At 43.7% G+C, this 22,686-nt stretch overlaps 2 protein-coding genes across 4 annotated transcripts in view; one reads left to right on the forward strand and one right to left on the reverse strand.

The window, feature by feature from the left end:
• The window catches only part of brf1b (BRF1 general transcription factor IIIB subunit b), a 136,426-nt gene that overhangs the window by 75,966 nt on the left and 37,774 nt on the right, over positions 1-22,686 (reverse strand). Inside the window, exons 7-11 of the mRNA XM_014145094.3 lie at positions 4,941-5,090; positions 1,455-1,548; positions 884-1,010; positions 413-452; positions 31-126 (exon numbers count right to left, since the gene is read on the reverse strand). Of these exons, the coding sequence (XP_014000569.1) occupies positions 31-126; positions 413-452; positions 884-1,010; positions 1,455-1,548; positions 4,941-5,090 (507 nt within the window). The remainder of the gene's footprint in view (positions 1-30; positions 127-412; positions 453-883; positions 1,011-1,454; positions 1,549-4,940; positions 5,091-22,686) is intronic.
• Positions 17,638-22,171, forward strand: btbd6b (BTB domain containing 6b). Of its 3 annotated transcripts, none has more exons than XM_014145098.3 (5): positions 17,638-17,811; positions 19,241-19,535; positions 19,695-19,785; positions 20,096-20,214; positions 20,674-22,171. In XM_014145098.3, exons 2-5 carry the CDS (start codon positions 19,330-19,332, stop codon positions 21,704-21,706), a joined length of 1,449 nt encoding a protein of 482 aa, XP_014000573.3. In that variant the 5' UTR covers positions 17,638-17,811; positions 19,241-19,329; the 3' UTR covers positions 21,707-22,171. The 3 variants fall into 3 exon arrangements, with proteins under 3 accessions (XP_014000573.3, XP_014000572.3, XP_014000571.3); XM_014145097.3 differs by lacking the exon at positions 17,638-17,811 and adding an exon at positions 17,856-18,987; XM_014145096.3 differs by lacking the exon at positions 17,638-17,811 and having other exon boundaries at positions 18,994-19,535.

Raw genomic sequence — 22,686 nt, forward strand, 5'->3', positions numbered from 1 at the left:
GCACGCAAACACACATTCACACACACACACCTATTTCTTTGGCATAGGCAGCGTAGATCCCTCTGAGCTTTGGCCTGCTGTTTTCCAGCTCCGTCTCGATCTCGTCTCGATACAAACTGATTTCACCTGCAGGGGTAGAGAGACGGTGAAACTGAGATGACCCTTCACATTACATTGTTTTCACATTTACAATTCTCTCAATCCTACAGTGACCTAGTTGATCACATGCATTTTATGACATTTTACATTACATTTTATATCACAATTATTTTGATGAGATGTTTGAGTTTTATTTACTTACAAGATGCTCAAAGATCTAATCAAAAACACTCACAGACAAAGTTCCAAAACTTTGTGGTTGTAGAACGCCTGCGCTGAGGCTACCTATTACCACAATATAAACCAAACATACCTTGAACTTCATCCAGCTTTTTGGCTAACTCCTGTTCAAGCTAAAATGGGGCAAGGGAGAGTCAAAGTGAAAAAAACTATTGACGGGATTCTGTCAATTGCAGATTTACAGATAGGGCTTTCAGAAGTGTATTGGAATTGCACAGTAGCATGTTCTGGATGGATGAGTTGACACTTGATATGGAAACTGGCAGTCTGGTCACACATACCAGATTACTTCTCATCCACGTTTGTGGTAAGAACTGAACCAGTCACGCCATGCAACTAAAAGTTTCTAAATCAAGTGTCAACTCCTTCCATCCGGGCCACGCTTCTGTGCAAATCAAATGCACTGAGATATGATTGACAGGGCAAGCCAGCCAATGCCTGGCCATCAATTCCATCTGAGACATGCTGATGTGCCAATCAAACACACTGACAGGTGATTGATAGGGCAAGCAAGCCAATGCCTGGAAAGAGTCAGATAACGTACCGCCTGCATCTTGACCTTCCTCTGTCCAGCAGTGAAAGAGGGTGGGTCACACTCCTGCTCCAGGTCCACCCGCATGAACTCATCGATGGTCAGCTGACTGGTGGGAGTGTCCTCGAACTCTGTCAATCTTGACAACAGAAGGAGAGGCGTCACTATCTGGTCAAGTTACAAAGGACGGATGTAGACATTTTCTCTATAAACACTGATGATGGCCTAACAGCTGAAATATTTGTATTTTGCTCTTGTCGCATTCAAATAACCTTACCACCAACTTACCACCAACCTTACCAACCTTACCACCAACTTCAAATCCTTAATTTAACCATAACCCCAGAGCTTGCGTGGTCATCTAGCAGTGTATGTGTTAGGGTGTGGGGTTAGGGAAACCATAGGCCTTTACCAACAGTGTATACCAACAGTCTTCAATGGACCAAACTGCATTTGCCAACATGATGGGATCTACTAAGCAGTGAAGGTTTGGTGGATAGCGAGAGGATATGAGCCCTGTCCAGAATAGGGTTCCAGCCATGACAGAGACATGCCCTCATCTGCTCCCCTCCTTAGCTCATACCTTTTCCTCAGTGTGGCCTCGCACACTTTCACCACTCCGATCACATCCTTGACGGTGCGGCGGAACTCGTGCATCCGGGCAGCCACCAGCAGGGCTGGGGAAGAAGAGGGGATTACACGGTGATCAACCAACACACACACACCTCTTCTTCACCCACAGAAGGACACACACACACACACACACACACACACACACACACACACACACACACACACACACACACACACACACACACACACACACACACACACACACACACACACACACACACACACCTCTTTTTTTCACCCACAGAAGGACACACGTGCATACGTCCACACACACGCACACACACTTTTATTAGCTATTTAGAAAACAGTGTATACTACCTAAAACACAATCAAATAAACACACACACTGTATAAACCATATTTCTGAGTTGTGTAACTTCCAAAGGTACTATTGGTATTGGAAATGGGTCTCAACATGACTCAATAGTTTCTGCACCAGTGAAGTTCTACACTGGCATACCCCTCATCGCTTTTACCTGTTCTTCAAGTACATGTTTTGTCTTCCCTGTCCGCCGCCTGCGCTATGTTTAGCCAGCATTAATAAAATGAATGCTTGTCTTGATCAATATGCTCCTTTGAGAGGTGTAGGAGTTACACAACGGCCCAGTCTTTAGCGTGTCGCAGCAGAGGTTGTCCATAACACATGACAAAATCTTTATGTACTGCTTATAAATGCTGTATGCATGGGTTATGAATGTGTTATGAAGTCCTTGTGTAGGCACAGTACTCTTCACATGAAGTGTGACCCTCCTTTTTCTGCTGTGCGCTAGACTCACTTCGTTAGATTGATTTAGGACTTTAAGTGTAAACTTTGACTAAGTGAAATGTTTGCTCCCAACAAAAAAAAATCCTGAGGGAATACAATTGAAAGCTAAAAAGGGCAAAGGAAGGCTTGAGGGATGAGTATTAACATAATTGTCAATAGGGACAGTGTCATGTTTTAGCTTTTGTTTTTCATGCAGAGTGTTTTCACTTGGTATACAGTTGAAGTTGGAAGTTTACATACACTTAGGTTGGAGTCATTAAAACTCGTTTTTCAACCTCCAATTGACATCATTTGAGTCAATTGGAGGTGCACCTGTGGATGCATTTCATGGCCTACCTTCAAACTCAGTGCCTCTTTGCTTGACATCATGGGAAAATCAAAAGTCAGCCAAGACCTCCATAAGTCTGGTTCATCCTTGGGAGAAATTTCCAAATGCCTGAAGGTACCACATTCATCTGTATAAACAATAGTACGCAAGTACAAACACCATGGGACCAGGTAGCCGTCATACCGCTCAGGAAGGAGACGCGTTCTGTCTCCTAGAGATGAACGTACTTTGGTGCAAAAAGTGCAAATCAATCCCAGAACAACAGCAAAGGACCTTGTAAAGATGCTAGAGGAAACAGGTACAAAAGTATCTATATCCACAGTAAAATGAGTCCTAAATCGACATAACCTGAAAGGCCGCTCAGCAAGGAAGAAGCCACTGCTCCAAAACCGACATAAAAAAAACAGACTACGGTTTGCAACTGCACATGGGGACAAAGATCGTACTTTTTGGAGAAATGTCCTCTGGTCTGATTATACAAAAATATAACTGTTTGGCCATAATGACCATCGTTATGTTTGGAGGAAAAAGGGGGAGACTTGCAAGCCGAAGAACACCATTCCAACCGTGAAGCACGGGGGTGGCAGCATCATGTTGTGGGGGTGCTTTGCTGCAGGAGGGACTGGTGCACTTTACAAAATAGATGGCATCATGAGGCAGGAAAATTATGTGGATATATTGAAGCAACATCTCAAGACATCAGTCAGGAAGTTAAAGCTTGGTCACAAATGGGTATTCCAAATGGACAATGACCACAAGCATACTTCCAAAGTTGTGGCAAAATGGCTTAAGGATAACAAAGTCAAGGTATTGGAGTGGCCATCACAAAGCCCTGACCTCAATCCAATAGAACATTTGTGGGCAGAACTGAAACAAGTGTGTGCGAGCCAGGAGGCCTACAAACCTGACTCAGTTACACCAGCTTTGTCAGGAGGAATGGGTCAAAATTCACCCAACTTATTGTGGGAAGCTCGTGGAAGGCTACCCAAAACATTTGACCCAAGTTAAACAATTTAAAGGCAATGCTACCCACTGGGAATGTGATGAAAGAAATAAAAGCTGACATAAATCATTCTCTCTGCTATTATTCTGACATTTCACATTCTTAAAATAAAGTGGTGATCCTGACTGACCTAAGACAGAACATTTTTACTAGGATTAAATGTCAGGAATTGTGAAAACATGACTTTAAATGTATTCGGCTAAGGTGTATGTAAACTTCCGACTTCAACTGTACATGCTTAGTACTTTTGACCAGTGAATCGGTATCTATATCCTAATGCTCTGTGCACACTGGTTGGGACTGCAATAAGTAGGCTAGACCCAAACACTTGCGTGAAGAGCATTAGGATATGAAGAGAAAAAAGAGGCTGTTGTGCCATCACCACGTTGTACTTGCGCGCACTTGTGTCGTTCTATATCTGAACAGACCTCACGGATAGAGAAGGCTTTTTTGTTTACACCTCATCTTCCACCGACATAGGACAGAAGCCATTTAAAGCCACGTGTTCTAGTCTAAACTTCCCCTCCTTTGCTCCAAATACTTTGAATGATTAATGAATCAATTATGAATTATTTAGATATCGCAGCAGGTAGCAAATATTTGGGAGGGAAGGCGGGTGGCAGTAGCGGTTGGGGGGTTTGAAGAGCTGAACCTTACAGTTGAGGAGGAAGCTTGTTGTGCTATTTATTCCTAAACCATGGGATCTTGCTGACTCCACAGCGCAGAATAGAATAGAAGCTTAAATGCACTGCTTTAGGGGTTTGAGGGCAGAAGGGTCTCAAGCTGTTAAGTTTTGAACACTGTGTTCTTAGACTCCAGGCTAGGTACTGAGTAGGCTTTACAGCTTTTCATGACTGTTGCTTCTCTGCAACCCACAGCACATTCATAACCCACAGCACATTATTTTTTAAATACATTTTTTTACCTTTATTTAACTAGGCAAGTCAGTTAAGAACAAATTCTTATTTACAATGACGGCCTACCCCAGCCAAACCCGGACGACACTAGGCCAATTGTGCACCGCCCTATGGGACGGCCGGATGTGATACAGCCTGGATTCGAACCAGGGACTCTAGTGACACCTCTTGCACAGAGATGCAGTGCCTTAGACCGCTGCGCCAATTGGGAGCCCAAAGTTAAGACCAATGTTTCAGTCACAAAGACAGTTGAATCTATGGTTCTAGCATCCTGTCTTTTTTTAAAAGTGTTATGGTGGAACTTTTGGACAGGAAGTCTTGCATAAGGACAATTGCGCCAATCAAGACCTTCAGCTGGAGAGACTGGTCACTCCAAAGGTCAGGCCGCGTCCTAAAGTTCATCCCCGTGGCAACCAACGTACCTGCCCCACATAGCCCAGAGGGCCTGCGTCCCGTGTGCATCCAGTCCCTCTTCATCCTCTGTAGTAGGCGCAGTGCCGTCATGGACACCTCATGGGTCTTCTCCCCAAATTCCAGCATGTGGGCGAAACGAGGGATGTACAGGCAAGGGTCTTGGGGAAGGAAGAGAGGAAGTTAACAATACAAATATGTAACGTCATAAAAATACAAGGAGGACGAATGCACTCTTCATTAGGGGTGTGCCGACCTGGCCATACTCATATCTGTAAATTGACAGTTGATCGGATGATACTCGTGATTGTAAATATAATAATACCTAAGTACAGTGCCTTCAGCAAGTATTCACACCCCTTGACTAAAAAGATTTAATAGAGTACCACAGTATGAGTCATAATACCCATAAAACCTAGCAGTCAAACAAGGAAATGGTTCCAGTAGTTTTTCAAATGAATAGTGGAAAAAACTATTGGAACCATCTCCCTGTTTGATCGCTAGGTTTTATGTGTATTATGACACCTCCACTGTGGGGCTCTATTGTCATTTTTTGTCAACGATCTACACAAAATACTCTGTAATGTCAAAGTGGAAGAAAAATTCTAACATTGGACAATAAAACACTAATATACAGTATCTCTATTAAATAAGTATTCAACCCCCCGTCTTTGTATTTCTGAGTAAGTCTTTAAAAGCTTTGCACACCTGGATTGTACAATATTTGCACATTATTATTTTCAAAATTCTTGAAGCTCTGTCAAGTTGGTTGTTGATTATTGCTAGACAGCAATTTTCAAATCGTGCCATAGATTTTCAAGCCAATTTAAGTACAAACTGTAACTCGACCACTCAGGAACATTCAATGTCATCTTGGTAAGCAACTCAGTGTATATTTGGCCTCGTGTGTTAGGTAATTGTCCTGCTGAAAGTTGAATTTGTCTCCCAGTGCCTTTTTGAAAGCAGACTGAACCAAGTTTTCCTCTAGGATTTTGCTTGTGCTTAGCTCTATTCTGTTTCTTTTAATTCAAAAAAACTCCCTAGTTCTTGCCGATGACAAGCATACCCATAACATGATGCAGCCAGCACCATGCTTGAAAATATGAAGAGCGGTCCTCAGTGATGTGTTATCTTGGATTTTCCCCAAACATAACGCTTTGTATTCAGGACAAAAGTACATTTTTTGCAGTATTACTTTAGTGCCTTATTGCAAGGATGCATGCTTTTCCTTCTTTTTACTCTGTCATTTAGGTTAGTATTGTGGAGTAACTACAATGTTGTTGATCCATTGTCAGTTATATCCTATCACTTCCATTAAACTGTAACTGTTTTAAAATCACCATTACTCTCATGGTGAAATCCCTGAGCGTTTTCCTTCTTCTCCGGCAACTGGGTGAGGAAGGGCGCCTGTATCTTTGTAGTGACTTGGTGTATTGATACACCATACAAAGTGTAATTACTAACTTCACAATGCTCGAAGGGACATTCAATGTCTGGACACTGGTCTTACACATAATGAACATTTTATTCTACTTCCCACGTAGGCAGGAAATTAGAGTAAATACATTTTACCTCAACTATGGCGTGGGGTTGGAGTCAATTCCATTTGAATTCAGTTAATTCAAGAGATGAATCAGAAAGTGACATTTTAAATTCTTAAATCAACATTTCAATTAACTTTCAGAATTTATATGAAATGAACCTCAACTCTCATTTACATACAATTCCATTTGCAACATAACAAATGCTTGGCAGCTTACTCTAAACTCGCCACTGAAGCCAAGGTTACTGAAGGGGTGAGTGACGGTTATAAAGCAATAAGGTGAGACAGGATTTTGCTTAAGGGCTTGAGGTAGTGTTATGTCAAGAAATATGATTCCATAAGGGCCTTTTTTTAAAGTACAGTGTGGCTAAAGAAGCCGAGTTTAAATAGGAAACTGGATCTGGTGGTGAACTCCTACCCCCTATATACCATAAAAGAACAGACTTCAATTTGAATTTTCATCAGTACCTTTCACTGATGTCCTTTCTACTGTATAAAAGGAGCTTGAAGAAGATGAAAAGACATTCAGCAATTCTTGGTAGTACAATGGCAGATTGGCTGAAAAATATGTATTTTTTTGTTAAAACCAATGCGTTTCGACAAATGTCAGGGAATTAATAAAAGGTGTTGAAAAGCACAGTTTTGAGTCCTCATCATCGGCTTCAGGGCAAATCTGGGTCTGTTTTGTAGAGCAGTGCTGCTCTGTGGGGACTGTTGTTCTCTGTGGGTGTGGTGTCACACCAAGGATATATGCCCAGTATCTTATATAAAGTGAGTGAGAGATAGTGTCACCTAGATCTAGCTAAGTCCTTGGCAAACTGTGTAGCTGTCCCACCAAGGCTTAATATTTCCCTGCAGTCCCTATTCCAGTGCCTATTCCAAGCTATGGCCCACTTTATACAGAGCAACTGGCATACTAGGCAATATAACCAATCAGAGACCTCCTTTTATTTGAATCGTTGCACATCCTGAGGGCGACCATTTTGAATCTATTTTCATGTTCACTCTGTTGGTAATGTTTAGAAATTGGATCATAATTATAAAAGTGGCTACTCTGGAACTTTGATAAGCCTATAGAGTTTATGTTCAACAATATATAGATAAAAAATTGCAAGATAAAAAATATCAATATAATATAATTCAATATCATGTTTACATTTTTCAATAATCATAGATTTATGATCTTCTCAGGAACTTTTATATATGTTTTTTTGCCTGTAGTTCTGAAAGTAGCACCCACGAGCCATAAGTGGCCCCCGAAAATTGCGTACTACGTCACAAATGTGCATATATGTGCACCACATCAGTGCTCTATCTGTCCTCGCTCCAATGTGTGTGCGTCTTGCGAGCTGCCACTAAAATCAAATCAAATCAAATTGTATTGGTCACATACACATGGTTAGCAGATGTTAATGCGGATGCAGCGAAATGCTTGTGCTTCTAGTTCCAACAGTGCAGTAATATCTAACAAGTAATCTAACAATTCCCCAACAACTACCTAATACACACAAATCTAAAGGGGTGAATGAGAATATGTACATATAAGTATATGGACGAGCGATAGCCGAGCGGTATAGGCAAAGTGCAGTAGATGGTATAAAATACAGTATATACATCTGATATGAGTAATGTAAGGTATGTAAACATTATTAAAGTGGAATTATTTAAAAAGTGGCATTGTTTAAAGTGACTAGTGATCCATTTGTTAAAGTGTCCAGTGATTGGGTCTCAATGTAGGCAGCAGCCTCTCTGAGTTAGTGATTGCTGTTTAGCAGTCTGATGGCCTTGAGATAGAAGCTGTTTTTCAATCTCTCGGTCCCAGCTTTGATGTACCTGTACTGACCTCGCCTTCTGGATGATAGCGGTGTGAACAAGCAGTGGCTCGGGTGGTTGTTGTCCTTGATGATCTTTTTGGCCTTCCTGTGACATCGGGTGCTGTAGATATCATGGAGGGCAGGTAGTTTGCCCCCGGTGATGCATTGTGCAGACCGCACCACCCTCTAGAGAGCCTTGCGGTTGTGGGCGGTGCAGTTGCCGTACCAAGCTGTGATACAGCCCGACAATATGCTCTTGATTGTGCATCTGTAAAAGTTTGTCAGTGTTTTGGGTGACAAGCCAAATTTCTTCTGCCTCCTCAGGTTGAAGAGGTGCTGTTGCGCCTTCTCACCACACTGTCTGTGTGGGTGGACCATTTCAGTTTGCCTGTGATGTGTACACCCAGGAACTTAACTTTCCACCTTCTCCACTGCTGTCCCTTCGATGTGGATAGGAGGGTGCTCCCTCTGCTGTTTCCTGAAGTCCACTATCATCTCCTTTGTTTTGTTGACGTTGAGTGAGATGTTGTTTTCCTGACACCAGACTCCGAGTGCCCTCACCTCCTCCTTGTAGGCTGTCTCGTTGTTGTTGGTGATCAAGCCTACTACTGTTGTGTCCTCTGCAAACTTGATGATTGAGTTGGAGGCGTGCATGCCCAAGCAGTCGTTGGTGATCAGGGAGTACAGGAGAGGGCTGAGCAACCCCCCCCCCCCCAGTGTTCAGGGTCAGCGAAGTGGAGATGTTGTTTCCTACCTTCACCACCTGGGGGCGGACCGTCAGAAAGTCCAGGACCCAGTTGCACAGGGTGGGGTTGAGACCCAGGGCCTCCAGCTTGATGATGAGCTTGGAGGGCACTATGGTGTTGAATGCTGAGCTGTAGTCAATGAACAGATTTCTTACATAGGTATTATTTTTGTCCAGATGGGATAAGGCAGTGTGCAGTGTGATGGTGATTGCGTCATCTGTGGACCTGTTGGGGCGGTATGCAAACTGAAGTGGGTCTAGGGTGGCCGATAAGTTGGCGGTGATATGATCCTTGACTAGCCTCTCAAAGCACTTCATGATGACAGAAGTGAGTGCTACGGGGCGGTAGTCATTTATTTCAGTTATCTTTGCCTTCTTGGGCACATGAACAATGGTAGCCATCTTGAAGCATGTGGGGAGACAACAGACTGGGATAGAGAGCGATTAAATATGTCCGTAAACACACCAGCCAGCTGGTCTGCGCATGCTCTGAAGACGCGGCTAGGGATGCCATATGGGCCAGCAGCCTTACGAGGGTTAACAAGTTTAAATGTTTTACGCAGTCAGCCACGGATAAGGGGGGGGGGGGGTGCAGTCTTTGTTAGCGAGCCGCAACGGTGGCACTGTATTATCCTCAAAGCGGGCAAAGATGGTGTTTAGTTTGTCTAGAAGCGTGACGTTGTGTCCGTGACGTTGCCATTTTTGTAGTCCATACGTCTCATGTCTGAGCCGTTGAATTGCGACTCCACCTTGTTCCTGTACCGGCATTTCGCTTGTTCGATTGCCCTTGCGGGGGGAATAACTACACTGTTTATATTGAGCCATATTTCCAGACCTCTTTCCATGGTTAAATGCGGTGGATGGCGCTTTCAGTTTTGCGCGAATACCGCCATCCATCCACAGTTTCCATCCATCCATGGCGAGGGGCTGAAGCTCATTGGCTAAAACTCGAATTGCTAAAGGACTGGCCCACATGGGGGTAAATGTAGGGATTTTGTGGCTAATTGAGGTAATATAGTAATTCTGCTGATGAATTATGCATGTATGAACTACATATTGACACATCCAGCCTAAAGTGGGAGGTTTACAAAATACTTACTAGTCGCCAAAGTACCGGAGCATGTCTTTAATGTTAGAAAATTGTTATTGAGATCAAAATACTACTTATATTACAAAGCAAGTGGTAAAGCTTTATATAACAACAATTTTCACTTTGTAGTACATACAGATAAAACATTATGGCATTTTAAAGGAGGCCTGGGTAAGGGCAAATTGTCACAAATAACTCAAATTAGCCAAATTATTTTGAAATAAGATACAATGTCAAATACTGTATATCTCAACAATCCTTCCTCCAAAGAACAGTTCTATGGATTAAACAAATTATGGTATTTTTTATCTAGTTTCCAGGGGATAGTTTGAGGTTTTGGCAATCAAGCCCTTTGTCTACTTCCCCAGAGTCAGATGAACTTGCGGATACATTTTTATGTCTCTGCATCCAGTAGGAAGGAAGTTAGAGGTAGTTTTGCGATGCTAACTAGCGTTAGCACAATGACTGGAAGTCTAAATCGCTGGCTAGTGGTTCCTGTAGACTTCCAGTCATTGCGGTAACGCTAGTTAGCAATTGCACTAATGATAGATAGCAACTTCCTTCAAACTACATACAGAGACAAAAAACATCTGACTCTGGGGAAGTCGATAAAGGGCTTTATTACTAAAATCTTAAACTATAGCTTTAAATACTATGTAAAAACATGTTATACAATGTTGTTACTAATGTAATTACAGTGTTGCTACACAGGTTTAAGAGCAACTTAATGTAAAGTGTTACCACTTGATGATACAGAAATAAGAACAGTAGCTCAATTTGAAAGCTTCTCTAATAACAGCCCAACAGAGATAAATACTAGCCTGGTCCCTAATCTGTCATTGTCAAGCCAAACGTGAGTAACAAGGACTTGGCATGATAGCACAAACAGACAGCACTCAGGCTAGATAAATACTAGCCTATGATAACAATTTCCACAGTGGTTTATTGATATCATCGGATTAACCTACTGCGGTTTTCTACTGTGCTATGTTTTATCACAATAGACATGATTGTAATTATTGATGTGATATACACTAAGTATACAAAACATTAAGAGCACCTGCTCTTTCCATGACATAGACTGACCAGGTGAATCCAGGTGAAAGCTATGATCCCTTATTGATTCCACTTTTTAAATCCACTTCAAATCAGTGTAGATGAAGGGGAGGAAACAGGCTAAAAAAATGATTTTTAAGCCTTGAGACATGGATTGTGTATGTGTGCCATTCAGAGGGTGAATGGGCAAGAAAATATTTAAGTGCATTTGAACGGGGTATGGTAGTACAATAGGTGCCAGGTGCACCGGTTTGTGTCAAGAACTGCAACACTGCTGGGTTTTTCAGGCTCAACAGTTTCTCATATGCATCAAGAATGGTCCACCACCCAAAGGACATCCAACCAACTTGACACAACTGTGGAAAGCATTCAAGTCAACATGGGCCAGCGTCCCAGTGGAACGCTTTCGACACCTTGTAGATTTCATACCCCAATGAATTGAGGCTGTTCTGAGGGCAAAAGGTTGGGGGGGTGGGGGGGTGCAACTCAATATTATGAAGGTGTTCCTAATGTTTGGTACACCCAGTGTACATATCATATCATACATATCATATACATTTTGCTCCAAGCAACATTAGCACCAAAGCAGACATTTCAAGGAAGCCATTCACAACAAAGAATAATGCAGTTTCAATGAAGAATGAACCCCAGGATATGCTCCATATTACACTGGAATTGAAATTGATCTGGAAGTCACTATTTCATTGTAACTGCATGGATAATATAATGTGTGTGTGTGTCAAACTTTGATTAGAGAGTGTGATGAATGGTAATGGGTTGAGAAGGATCTTCAAACAATAGCAGAGTAGTGTAAGTCTACTGGGCGGCTGAGTGCCAACTCTGGACTGGATGGCCTGAGTTGTCTCCCAAATGACATCCTATTTCCGATATAGTGCACTGATTTTGACCCCTATGGATTGACAACTCAAATCGCTCAAAAAATAAAAAAGGCCTTTCTAATTAGCCTTCTTACCTATTGACAGCTAAACGCCGACATAACAAAACAAGACCTTTACATTCAAAATTGTTTAGATAATCAAATAGTTTAATTGAAACTTAAATAAACAATTTCCAGAATCGAATATAGGCTACAAAAATACATTTATTTAGTAGGCTTTTAAAAGCTGCACCGGTTTAAACATGATACGGCCTGCATAGCCTATTGTCTAATTAATGGTTTGAGTAAAAACATCTTTTAAAAAAAAAAATCTTTTTTAAATGTTTTCTTTTGTAATGTTTTTTTTGGGGGGGGGGACAAACTCAATATATACTGCTCAAAAAAATAAAGGGAACACTTAAACAACACATCCTCGATCTGAATGAAATAAATAATCTTATTAAATACTTTTTTCTTTACATAGTTGAATGTGCTGACAACAAAATCACACAAAAATAATCAATGGAAATCCAATTTATCAACCCATGGAGGTCTGGATTTGGAGTCACACTCAAAATTAAAGTGGAAAACCACACTACAGGCTGGTCCAACTTTGATGTAATGTCCTTAAAACAAGTCAAAATGAGGCTCAGTAGTGTGTGTGGCCTCCACGTGCCTGTATGACCTCCCTACAACGCCTGGGCATGCTCCTGATGAGGTGGCGGATGGTCTCCTGAGGGATCTCCTCCCAGACCTGGACTAAAGCATCCGCCAACTCCTGGACAGTCTGTGGTGCAACATGGCGTTGGTGGATGGAGCGAGACATGATGTGCCAGATGTGCTCAATTGGATTCAGGTCTGGGGAACGGGCGGGCCAGTCCATAGCATCAATGCCTTCCTCTTGCAGGAACTGCTGAATCACTCCAGCCACATGAGGTCTAGCATTGTCTTGCATTAGGAGGAACCCAGGGCCAACCGCACCAGCATATGGTCTCACAAGGGGTCTGATGATCTCATCTCGGTACCTAATGGCAGTCAGGCTACCTCTGGCGAGCACACGGAGGGCTGTGCGGCCCCCCAAAGAAATGCCACCCCACACCATGACTGACCCACCGCCAAACCGGTCATGCTGGAGGATGTTGCAGGCAGCAGAACGTTCTCCACGGCGTCTCCAGACTCTGTCACGTCTGTCACGTGCTCAGTGTGAACCTGCTTTCATCTGTGAAGAGCACAGGGCGCCAGTGGCGAATTTGCCAATCTTGGTGTTCTCTGGCAAATGCCAAACGTCCTGCACGGTGTTGGGCTGTAAGCACAACCCCCACCTGTGGACGTCGGGCCCTCATACCACCCTCATGGAGTCTGTTTCTGACCGTTTAAGCAGACACATGCACATTTGTGGCCTGCTGGAGGTCATTTTGCAGGGCTCTGGCAGTGCTTCTCCTGCTCCTCCTTGCACAAAGGCGGAGGTAGCGGTCCTGCTGCTGGGTTGTTGCCCTCCTACGGCCTCCTCCACGTCTCCTGATGTACTGGCCTGTCTCCTGGTAGCGCCTCCATGCTCTGGACACTACGTTGACAGACACAGCAAACCTTCTTGCCACAGCTCGCATTGATGTGCCATCCTGGATGAGCTGCACTACCTGAGCCACTTGTGTGGGTTGTAGACTCCGTCTCATGCTACCACTAGAGTGAAAGCACCGCCAGCATTCAAAAGTGACCAAAACATCAGCCAGGAAGCATAGGAACTGAGAAGTGGTCTGTGGTCCCCACCTGCAAAACCACTCCTTTATTGGGGGTGTCTTGCTAATTGCCTATAATTTCCACCTGTTGTCTATTCCATTTGCACAACAGCATGTGAAATTTATTGTCAATCAGTGTTGCTTCCTAAGTGGACAGTTTGATTTCAAGAAGTGTGATTGACTTGGAGTTACATTGTGTTGTTTAAGTGTTCCCTTTATTTTTTTGAGCAGTGTACTTTAAAATCACTAAAACCAAATCGAAACTGTATAGAAATGATAATGGACCTTCATTCATACAGTTTCTTGACTGTGTCCAGATCGCTAATAATCACTGAAATTAAAGCTAGATAGACAGTAAAGGAGCATCGAAAATAAAAATGTAACTGACACCCCTCGTGTTAACTTCTCTAGGGTAGGGGGCAGTATTTTGACGTCCGGATGAAAGGCGGCCCGTAGTAAACTGCCTGCTACTCAGGCTCAGAAGGTAGGATATGCATATTATTAGTAGATTTGGATAGAAAACACTCTGAAGTTTCTAAAACAGTTTGAATGATGTCTGAGAGTATAAGAACTCATATGGCAGACAAAAACCTGAGAAAAATACAACCAGGATGTGTGGAAATCTGAAGTTTGTAGTTTTTCAAGTTATTGCCTATACAGTATACAGTGAGTTAGGGTTCATTTTGCACTTCCTAAGGCTTCCAGTAGTTGTCAACAGTCTTTAGAACATTGTTTCATGCTTCTACTGTGAATAGGGAGAGAATAAGAGCTCCTGGAAGTAGATGAGTGAGAAAATGACATGAGCTCAGTGGCGCGCTCTCCCGTGAGAGTTAGCTGTGTTCCTTTTCTTTTTTGAAGACAAAGGAATCGTCCGGTTGGAATATTATGGAAGATTTATAATAAAAACATCCTAAAGATTGATTCTATACATCATTTGACATGTTTCTACCAACGTAAATAGAACTTTTTATGACTTTTCGTCGTGACATTTTGTGCACGCTTCCTGCATTTGGAGTAGTGGACTAAACGCACGAACAAAAAGGAGGTATTTGGACATAAATGATGGACTTTATCGAACAAAACAAACATTTATTGTGGAACTGGGATTCTTTGGAGTGCATTCTGATGAAGATCATCAAAGGTAAGTGAATATTTATAATCGAATTTTTGTCATTTCTGTTGACTCCAAAATGGCGGGTATCTGTATGGCTTGTTTTGATATCTGAGCGCTGTACTCAGATTATTGCAAAATTTGCTTTCGCCGTAAAGCTTTTTTGAAATCTGACACAGCGGTTGCATTATGGAGAAGTGGATCTATAATTCTTTGAATAACTGTTGAATATTTTATCAACGTTTATGATGAGTATTTCTGTAAATTGATGTGCTCATTCCCCCGGAAGTTTTGGGAGGCAAAACATTTCTGAACATTACACGCCAATGTAAAATAGGGTTTTTGGATATAAATATGAACTTTATCGAGCAAAACATACATGTATTGTGTAACATGAAGTCCTATGAGTGCCATCTGATGAAGATCATCAAAGGTTTGTGATTCATTTTAGCTGTGTTTCTGGTTTTTGTGATGCCTCTCCTTGCTTGGAAAATGGCTGTGTGGTTTTTCTTGTCTCGGCGCTGTCCTAACATAATCTAATGTTATGCTTTTGCCGTAAAGCCTTTTCGAAATCGGACAATGTGGTTGGATTAACGAGAAGTGTATCTTTAAAATTATTATTATAAAAAAATATTTTTCTGTAGGTCAATCGGGAGGAAACGCAGATATCTAACCAGATACAGGACTCTACTGTACTGAACTATACTCTACTTTACTCTACTATGCTGTGCTCTACTGTATTGTACTGTCCAATCATGGACTTGTCGTATATGTTTTGACCATATCAAGTCCGGACCAAAAAACAAAGTCTGTAGAAGTTGAAATCAAGGCCAGGGCAGACGGACCAAATGTTAATGTACACTGCTCAAAAAAATAAAGGGAACACTTAAACAACACAATGTAACTCCAAGTCAATCACACTTCTGTGAAATCAAACTGTCCACTTAGGAAGCAACACTGATTGACAATAAATTTCACATGCTGTTGTGCAAATGGAATAGACAACAGGTGGAAATTATAGGCAATTAGCAAGACACCCCCAATAAAGGAGTGGTTCGGCAGGTGGTGCCCACAGACCACTTCTCAGTTAATATGCTTCCTGGCTGATGTTTTGGTCACTTTTGAATGCTGGCGGTGCTTTCACTCTAGTGGTAGCATGAGACGGAGTCTACAACCCACACACGCGGCTCAGGTAGTGCAGCTCATCCAGGATGGCACATCAATGCGAGCTGTGGCAAGGTTTGCTGTGTCTGTCAGCGTAGTGTCCAGAGCGTGGAGGTGCTACCAGGAGACAGGCCAGTACATCAGGAGACGTGGAGGAGGCCGTAGGAGGGCAACAACCCAGCAGCAGGACCGCTACCTCCGCCTTTGTGCAAGGAGGAGCAGGAGGAGCACTGCCAGAGCTATGCAAAATGACCTCCAGCAGGCCACAAATGTGCATGTGTCTGCTCAAACGGTCAGAAACAGACTCCATGAGGGTGGTATGAGGGCCCGACGTCCACAGGTGGGGGTTGTGCTTACAGCCCAACACCGTGCAGGACGTTTGGCATTTGCCAGAGAACACCAAGATTGGCAAATTCGCCACTGGCGCCCTGTGCTCTTCACAGATGAAGCAGGTTCACACTGAGCACATGTGACAGACGTGACAGAGTCTGGAGACGCCGTGGAAAACGTTCTGCTGCCTGCAACATCCTCCAGCATGACCGGTTTGGCGGTGGGTCAGTCATGGTGTGGGGTGGCATTTCTTTGGGGGGCCGCACAGCCCTCCATGTGCTAGCCAGAGGTAGCCTGACTGCCATTAGGTATCGAGATGAGATCCTCAGACCCCTTGTGAGACCATATGCTGGTGCGGTTAGCCCTGGGTTCCTCCTAATGCAAGACAATGCTAGACCTCATGTGGCTGGAGTGATTCAGCAGTTCCTGCAAGAGGAAGGCATTGATGCTATGGACTGGCCCGCCCGTTCCCCAGACCTGAATCCAATTGAGCACATCTGGCACATCATGTCTCGCTCCATCCACCAACGCCATGTTGCACCACAGACTGTCCAGGAGTTGGCGGATGCTTTAGTCCAGGTCTGGGAGGAGATCCCTCAGGAGACCATCCGCCACCTCATCAGGAGCATGCCCAGGCGTTGTAGGGAGGTCATACAGGCACGTGGAGGCCACACACACTACTGAGCCTCATTTTGACTTGTTTTAAGGACATTACATCAAAGTTGGACCAGCCTGTAGTGTGGTTTTCCACTTTAATTTTGAGTGTGACTCCAAATCCAGACCTCCATGGGTTGATAAATTGGATTTCCATTGATTATTTTTGTGTGATTTTGTTGTCAGCACATTCAACTATGTAAAGAAAAAGGTATTTAATAAGATTATTTCATTCATTCAGATCTAGGATGTGTTATTTTAGTGTTCCCTTTATTTTTTTGAGCAGTATATTTTCCAACGTCCATGGACGTCGGCGTCGAACTGTGCTCACTGGGTATCAATTGCCAACCATTAAACGATTATGGATAGCCTACTATCAGTGGCATTGATGTAGCCTATTCTTGATTTAGCTTCCACTGCATGCCACTGTTTAGAATTTAGAATAGACAATAACAAGACCACTAGATCTGCCAGGCAAAATACCATTGTCTGAAATTGTATTAAGTATAAGCCGCTTACTTCTGGCCTTGTCCGTTTTTAAACCCCTTCCAAACGATTCCATTTTGTAGCTCCGTGGCCCTCTGTTGGAAAACCGGGGAAACTGGCCTGGGAACAGGACAAACAGTTGAAGCCCAACCCCCCTCTCTCCCTACCGTTTACCAGTCCTCCGGATTTTAACATGGCTCCTGGCTGCGAACAAGCGTCCAGTAACCGAACCTGAACGTTTTTCTCTGTCAATCGACCGTCCCGCATTTAAATCAGGTAAAGATTTATTAACTGTTCGGTCGTGGGGTTTCCCACGAATGGAAATGTTGCTGAATCGAACGCTATGGTTGGCATCACTTCGACTGTACAGCCTGCGCGATTAGGGGAAGACATTTCAGCAGATATTTTCTGGGTAGCCTACTTCGTCTTAAAAATGCACCGATTCGAGAGCAACATTTTGGGCTCATATAACTTGAAATTGTGTACATTGTGTCTAACTGAAAGACTGGCGATTGCATCTCACAATTGTATCCAAATATTTCAATATAATTTACATAATTGTGCAAGCACTTCGCTTCATTTGTTACATGGAACGCAATTAAAAACGGCGTCCGTTTGGCGAGCGATGTCCCGCACTGTCAGCAAATTAATTGTTTCTCAAGTAGGCTTTTGCATCTTGAATATGCTATATCTCGATATGCTCAGCAATGTGCTCTATAAAAGACACAGGATATATATGGCTGTTCAATCCAGCTTTCGTGGAGCGTGTTTTGGTTCATAATTCGTAGTTTTGAAGTAACTTTGTGCAGTAAACTATTCCTGTGGCGTACAAACCAGATGGATTTCATAGATAGGATACAATGTAGAATATATCATACGTTATCTATAAACCAAAATCACAACTGGGGCCTCTTCTGATATAAATATGCCTGAAATGAACCATATTGCTCCCATTTATGGGGGCAATTTAAGTAGTGACGTGAACGTTACGGTAAGGGTTAACTCTCTTGCTCGGATCTTCGCCATGTAATATTGTACAGATCAGCTGTGGGAGGCGCCTACAGGAATACTGACATGGAAAGGCATCAGTGAATCTGATTTGTCAAACTCGAACTGCGCGCCCGCCCTCGATACACAAAACTACAGTACCTACAGTCATAAGAGTAGAATGATTGTTGGCACAGGGATGGATCACGTACCATTTGGATAATGATATGAACTCGCGTCCGCCTGGATATCTAATAATTGTGACAACTCGTCGCCGCAGTGGAGTTATGCAACATTGTAACACTTTGTAACAGTTCGCCCTGGGTGCAACGTGGATGTGATTATTTTAGAGGGGATACATTGTCGCTTAAAAGGAGGACGCTATGAGATAGATGAAATTGTAACCGCTTCGGATGTAATTCCGCTGGACGGACACCTTGATGTTGCTGTGCAAATATTTTCAGGGTGCGTAGGGGTTTTGTTTGATTGTACATAGACCTACGCCCGATGACAGAGGGTATCGGTTTATAAACGTGTTACATTATGTGGAATTAATTTTTTGTTAAATTCTGAACTGTTATACATACTTATTTGCACTTTAAATGCACGTCGCCTTTTCCAAAGGTTGATAGGTGGATTTGTTTTCTGATGCCAGAACCCCCAGATTGCCTGTATGGCCGAATCATGAAGTTTTTTACATTTTTGCTTTTGCTTCCAGAAACCTTAAAAAGGACTAAAAAGAGTGGGAAGCAGTCCGGCAAGCTGCCAGTATGCTATGAAATTGTGACTTTGTCCGTGAAGAAGAAGATGGCTGCAGAACTGTACCCTGCCAGCTTAAACACCAACCTCCCTAACAGCAACGGCGCGGTAGTGACTGCAGCCAGCAAGAAAAACATCGTTCAGGTCACCCAAGCTGTGACCGTGCCGACTACGACTGCCACTCAGCAAAATATCAACAACAACAACGTCGAGACTACCAGTTGGCAGTCCACTCACCCGACATTGCGAGAAAGGTATGTCAAGCTTCAGTTCTCGTTCTATTGTATAATGCAAATATTATATTATGCAAAAACGTGCGTAGTGATTGCCCCTCGGTGATTAAAAATGCCATCGATTTAACGTGGCGTGTACGACGCCGAATGATATAATTTATCTTATTTCGCATCTTTCAGGAATGCCTTGATGTTCAATAAAGAACATATGGCCGATGTTCATTTCATTGTGGGTCCCCCTGGTGAATCACAGAAAGTTCCAGCGCATAAAGTAAGTGCGCTTTTCTTCTGTGCCAAAGTCTCAGCGTGTTGGCTCTGTGTAGATTAGAAGTCTGAAGCAGTCATGCAGGCATATGTATAGTATTAGCCTACCATGCTTTTCCTGCCATTGTGGCCCATTGGACACTGGATTTTCTATTTGTTTTATGAATTACATTACACTGTCATATAATTTACATTTAAGTAAATATAAGCACAACAACTGTGTAATATGCACATGCTTTATTAAGAATGTATCCCATTTTGACAAACAATATGCATAGCCATATTGAAATAACCCACTTTCCCTCTTGTGTTTACAGTATGTATTGGCGGTGGGCAGCTCCGTTTTTGGTGCCATGTTTTATGGAGACCTGGCAGAAGGGGAGTCTGAGATTCACATCCCAGACGTGGAGCCTGCTGCTTTTTTAATTCTGTTAAAGTGAGTAACACATTACATCATCTCTGTGTAAGGCTTGCTTATGCATTTCAGTCCTTTTTGTCAGCAATGTTGCCATGCTTTTGTCATATAGCCAATATATAGGGTTGGCGAGTAGCCTAGAGGTTTGAGAGGCAGGCCTGCAATCTGAGGGTCGCTGGTTTGAATCCAAAGTTTCCTATTTAGTGCCCATCAGCAAGGAACGTAACCCTTTAATTTCCTTTAAACCCCTTGGTGTGATTGTTTGTTTTTCAGGGGGTTGGGTTGGACAATAAAGTATTTTTTCATGTATTGCTGTGGTTGGGGTCAATGTAATTTAAATTCAGGATATTAATTGAATTGGCTCGTTAAAATGGATTTGGTCCCCAACCCTGATCGATTGGATGATCAGCAATTGTTCTATCATACATTGTGATGGTGGATGTGGTTATAATGGCTAAAATCCTCACTCCCCCCTTCCAGGTATATGTACAGCGACGAGATTGAACTGGAGGCGGACACGGTGCTGGCCACTCTGTACGCCGCCAAGAAGTACATTGTGCCTGCCTTGGCCAAGGCCTGCGTCACTTTCCTGGAGACCAGCCTGGAGGCCAAGAACGCCTGTGTGCTGCTCTCTCAGAGCCGCCTCTTCGAGGAGCCAGAGCTGACACAGCGCTGCTGGGAGGTGATCGACGCCCAGGCTGAGCTAGCCCTCCGCTCCGAGGGCTTCTGTGAGATCGACCTGCAGACCCTGGAGATCATCCTGCGCCGTGAGACGCTGAACACGCGCGAGGCAGTGGTCTTCGAGGCAGTGCTGGAGTGGGCGGTGGCTGAGTGCCGGCGCCAGGGCCTGGGCGCCACGGCACGGAACAAGCGGGCGGTGCTGGGCAAGGTACTGTACCTGGTGCGCCTCCCCACCATGACTCTGGAGGAGTTTGCTGACGGCGCGGCACAGTCGGACGTGCTCACCCTGGAGGAGACGCACGACATCTTCCTGTGGTACACGGCGGCCAACAAGCCCAAGCTGGAGTTCCCGCTGGCTCAGCGGACGGGCCTGACACCGCAGCGGTGCCATCGCTTCCAGTCATCGGCCTACCGGAGCAACCAGTGGCGATACCGGGGCCGCTGCGACAGCATCCAGTTTGCCGTAGACAAGCGCATCTTCATTGCCGGCCTGGGCCTGTATGGCTCAAGCGGCGGCAAGGCTGAGTACAGTGTCAAGATTGAACTGAAGCGGCAGGGTGCCACGCTGGCGCAGAACCTCACCATGTTCGTGTCGGACGGCTCCAGCAGCACATTCTCAGTGTGGTTCGAGCACCCGGTCCAAGTGGAACAGGATACCTTCTACACGGTCAGCGTCGTGCTGGACGGCAACGAGCTGAGCTACTTTGGGCAGGAGGGCATGACTGAGGTGCAGTGTGGAAAAGTGACATTCCAGTACCAGTGCTCCTCAGACAGTACCAATGGGACGGGTGTGCAGGGGGGGCAGATCCCCGAACTGGTCTTCTATGCATGAACCCTGGGGTTTGTTTGTAACACATCCCCTCCCCCTGCGTGGAAGTGCATTCTACCACTGGATTCGTTGAACATGCTGGGAGAGGGTCCAAAAGCAAAATAGTTTCTTTGCCTTCTTCAACAATGTAGCAGCAGTGAGAAATGATGTAAATGCAAACATGCCTGTTAGTCCTTTGACAAAATGTTTGAGTGATGGAATGCTCTTTCCATTTTTATTTATTGAGATAAAGATACAACCTATGATTTTAACTATTGAGCGCTGTGGCATGCAGCCTGGTGTAAATATGACAGAAGTTGTATTCTTGCACTCCTATTGGGCTACTCCCTGTTAGCGTGTTGTTTTTTGTAAATAACTTGAGGCTAATTTGTTTACAGCTTGAGGTTGGCTGACAAATGACATGTCTTGTATTTAGTGCGCAGCTTAATGGAACTGCAGAACATAAAGAAAACGTTTTTGTGACTCAAACTCAAAGGTGTTGATACTTGTTCTTTGGTAACACGCCCTGAGATTACATGACAGAGTATGCTGTTCCCTGGTCACCAGGGAACCATTTTCTGACATAACATCATCTCCACCTCTTCCAGTAGCAAAATGACGCATACCATGTAGTGTGGAGTTTGAAATACTCAGTCATGTATTTTTTGACACAAAATGAGGCGTAATGGAATTGACTCTTTATTATGCGGCAGCATACTCAATTTCAAATAGGCCGACAACCTCCTATAGTGACATGTTATTGCTTTAACAGTAAAATCATGTTTCGGCTTGCCACTTGTGCCTTTTTAGGAGGGTTTGATCACCAATTTAAACTTGAAAGGCAAACGACCTTCACACAACCCTGACAAATCGCAACGGATTCATACGTTTCTCTCACGCTGTGATTTCAAGTGTTCCACAGGACAACATAATCGCTCTGTAATCAAAACAGAATAATTTGCATAAATTGCGGAGGCGACGAAGCGACTCGCAGTGCCCTTTTT

This window comes from Salmo salar, chromosome 15 (genome assembly GCF_965601325.2).
Source record: "Salmo salar chromosome 15, fSalSal1, whole genome shotgun sequence".
Taxonomy (NCBI): domain Eukaryota; kingdom Metazoa; phylum Chordata; class Actinopteri; order Salmoniformes; family Salmonidae; genus Salmo; species Salmo salar.